Raw genomic sequence first — 3,083 nt, forward strand, 5'->3', positions numbered from 1 at the left:
CACAGAGAGTAATTAAAAAAATATTTATAAGTGAGTTGATTTTGCAGAAAATACCTCTTTTGAGTTCAGCGATAGAGATCAGTGTAATAAGCAGCAAAAAGGGATTCCTGAATAAAATCGACATTCCTGAGGGTAAGTAAAGAATGTACACATAAACAAACAATTAGGGAAAACTCATATCTTAAATATTTGCAGAAAACAATGATGATGAAGATTTGTCAATAACAGTTGTTAGTACATCAAAAGATAATGATCAGAGAGGTAAAAAAAAACAAAAAGGTTCTTAACAATAAAATTCTTAATGACTATATTTTCAGATGTAACTGATAATGATTGTACTTCGATTAATAATACCACTGTACTCGATGATTCTTTGAATGAAGAAAACGCAACTGTAAACTGTTCACAATTACCAGTAAGTTCACTCAATTTTGTAATTTCATTATGTATGGATTTTAAGACATTTTATGTCGGTAGAACGATTTGTTTCTTTCCCACAATTATTGTGAATGGTGTCCCAAATGAAAGTTAATATTTTTTATATATCAATCGGTGGCCTGATTCTTGGGAATTTAGTCGCTATGAGGGGTTCCTCGGGAGATGATGGTGCGTTCGTGAAAATGATAGTTGTACGACTATAGCGCGGAGAAATTTCTCCAATATTCAAAATTTTCGTCACTTAAATGATGCGTCAAGCATTCATCTCATTCGGAAATGGGTTAAAAAGTTTGAGGAGACCGGTTCTGCACTAGATAAACGAAAACTCGGGCGCCCAAGGTTATTGAGTACGAATGTCCGTTCGTGATGATCCCGATCTCTCCATTGGGAAGCGTTAAAGTCCTTTGAATCTGCATGGATCATCGCTATACCGCATTTAGAACTTGTCTAGAGCTGCACCCATATCAAATTCAAGTGGTACAAGAATTAATACCCCAAGACGCTTTGTTACTTATGAAGTTTCTTTTGAGACACTTTGTATTAGGTTTTCAATTTGTTTTATAAAGAAACCTTGAGATAATTGTTTGACGAAAAAAACAAAATAGTTGAAGGAAAAATATTTATTGCTTTAATCCAGATTTAAAAGATTATTTTGGTTACTTCTTATTATTATTATAATTATTATAAACTTTTCAAGAGTTGAGGCGAATCCTATAAACTCACAAAAAAAAACAAAAATTTCAGCAAAAACAATGAATTATGAATAATGTTTATAAAAATAAACTGCAAATGATAATTTATTCAAATTACAGCAAGCAATACATAATGAATTGGAAGTCCCACAAAAAAGGAAAAGGGGAAGACCAAGAAAGAACTGTAAGCTTTTTGTATTTTTCGTATGAATCTATAAATTCTTGAACGATAAATTTTTTGATTAGATGTAAAATGATTATATTATTAAATTAATATGCAGGGTTTTTCAATGAGAGGTTTCATTTTTATATCAAAAAGAGAAATATTTTAAGAGAAATCGATGGATGTTTATTTCGATGTGAAGAGGAAGGCATGTCATTAATGATGGAAAAAATACAATTTTCCGTTGCAGCACCTTATCATCTCATGAAATTTTCCAAGACGAATTCGCACATTCACGGCTGTATGTCTTCGATAACTCCAAGTAATCCATCTTTAAGGTCTTGAATCAATTGTGGAGCATTATCATTTACCTCATCTTTCTCGTGGCCCCAAAGAAAAAAGTCTATAGTTGTTAAATCACAAGATCTCGATGGCCAATTGTGATCTCTTCGGGAAATAATACAGCCAAGAATATTTTCTTCCAAAATTTTGATTTTTTCGTTGGTTGTACACATCGTTGTCATCAATATCTTCCAATTTCACCTGCCTCATTTTCGAATAAGTAAGGTCCAATCACACCACCAGCCCAAAAACCGCACCAAACAGTGACACATTGAGGATGGAGAGGCTTTTCAACGATCATTATTGGATATTCCGAGCCCCAAATGCGACAATTCCGCTTATTAACGTATCCTCCTAGGTGAAAATGGGCCTTATCAGTTATTGGTTTGAGTTCTTGTGTTAACTGAACTTAAGAAGCTTTAAGACCTAAGTTTTCATGCATTATACGATGAAATTTCCTTTATGGAATGTCTAATTCCCAAGCACCAGCTTCATTATTGCCAGCTGAGAAGGTGCTTCACAAAAGTGCCCTAGTTCTGCGAACCTCGACTTCAAAATTTTACCATTTTGTAGTTAATTTCAACATTTAAAGCGTACTTGTATTGTTCCATTTTTAGTAATGGGGTAGTTTTACTTGTCACATGTCAAATAATTACAGCTCCTCAGATATCGGGCTATGCAAAATCAAACCTCTCATTGGAAAATCACTCACATAACTTACGTGATGCAAAATCATCTGAATGTCATATTTTTTAGTTGCTCCTGCTATTAATACAGAGATTAGACCTGATTGTGAAGGTGAGGAATTGTTTTTATATTAATTTATAATTAAAACATGATTCAAAATCATTTGAATATAATATTTTTCAGTTCCTCCTGCTATTAATAAAGAGATTAGACCTAATTGTGAAGGTGAGGATTTTTTTATATTAATTTATAATTATAACACGATGCAAAATCATTTGAATGTCATATTTTCCAGTTCCTCCTGCTATTAAGAGAGAGATTAGCCCTAATTGTGAAGGTGAGGATTTTTTCTATATTAATTTATAATTTGTGACCAAAAACATTTTTTAAGCATTCAAAATGCATATCACCCAAATTATAAATTGTTTTTTATCTTACCAAAGTTCGCTATATTTCATACCGATTAGAGATCTTAAGATGACGATAACTTCTTTCACTTGCATGCAACTACAATGAAACAAAGCCTATAAATATTGCTGATTTCAATCCAGCTGTGAAAACATACATTTATGATAAGCGCACACATCTGTTTCTATTGTTTTATTTCATTAATGAATTGAATATACATATGCATAATATCTATAATTATTTCATGTTGAACAAGTGTGAAAAATAAATTAAGGTTATTTTGCCAAATTGCATGTTCTGATACATAGATTTTTTTGTTTGCTAGTTCAAGTAGATACCAGAATAGGGTTTTC

At 32.0% G+C, this 3,083-nt stretch overlaps 1 protein-coding gene across 15 annotated transcripts in view; it reads left to right on the forward strand.

Annotated features, from left to right (window-relative positions):
- Positions 1-3,083, forward strand: part of LOC123682126 — a 33,895-nt gene that overhangs the window by 27,680 nt on the left and 3,132 nt on the right. For 11 of the 15 annotated variants that reach the window (XM_045620536.1, XM_045620538.1, XM_045620537.1 and 8 more), the window contains 7 exons: positions 48-132; positions 196-261; positions 318-415; positions 1,251-1,314; positions 2,392-2,433; positions 2,506-2,547; positions 2,618-2,659. In XM_045620536.1, coding sequence (XP_045476492.1) covers positions 48-132; positions 196-261; positions 318-415; positions 1,251-1,314; positions 2,392-2,433; positions 2,506-2,547; positions 2,618-2,659 — 439 coding nt within the window. The remainder of the gene's footprint in view (positions 1-47; positions 133-195; positions 262-317; positions 416-1,250; positions 1,315-2,391; positions 2,434-2,505; positions 2,548-2,617; positions 2,660-3,083) is intronic. The other 4 variants (XM_045620543.1, XM_045620550.1, XM_045620541.1 and 1 more) reach the window with 2 other exon arrangements.

The sequence above is a fragment of the Harmonia axyridis genome, chromosome 6 (genome assembly GCF_914767665.1).
Source record: "Harmonia axyridis chromosome 6, icHarAxyr1.1, whole genome shotgun sequence".
Classification (NCBI taxonomy): Eukaryota; Metazoa; Arthropoda; class Insecta; order Coleoptera; family Coccinellidae; genus Harmonia; species Harmonia axyridis.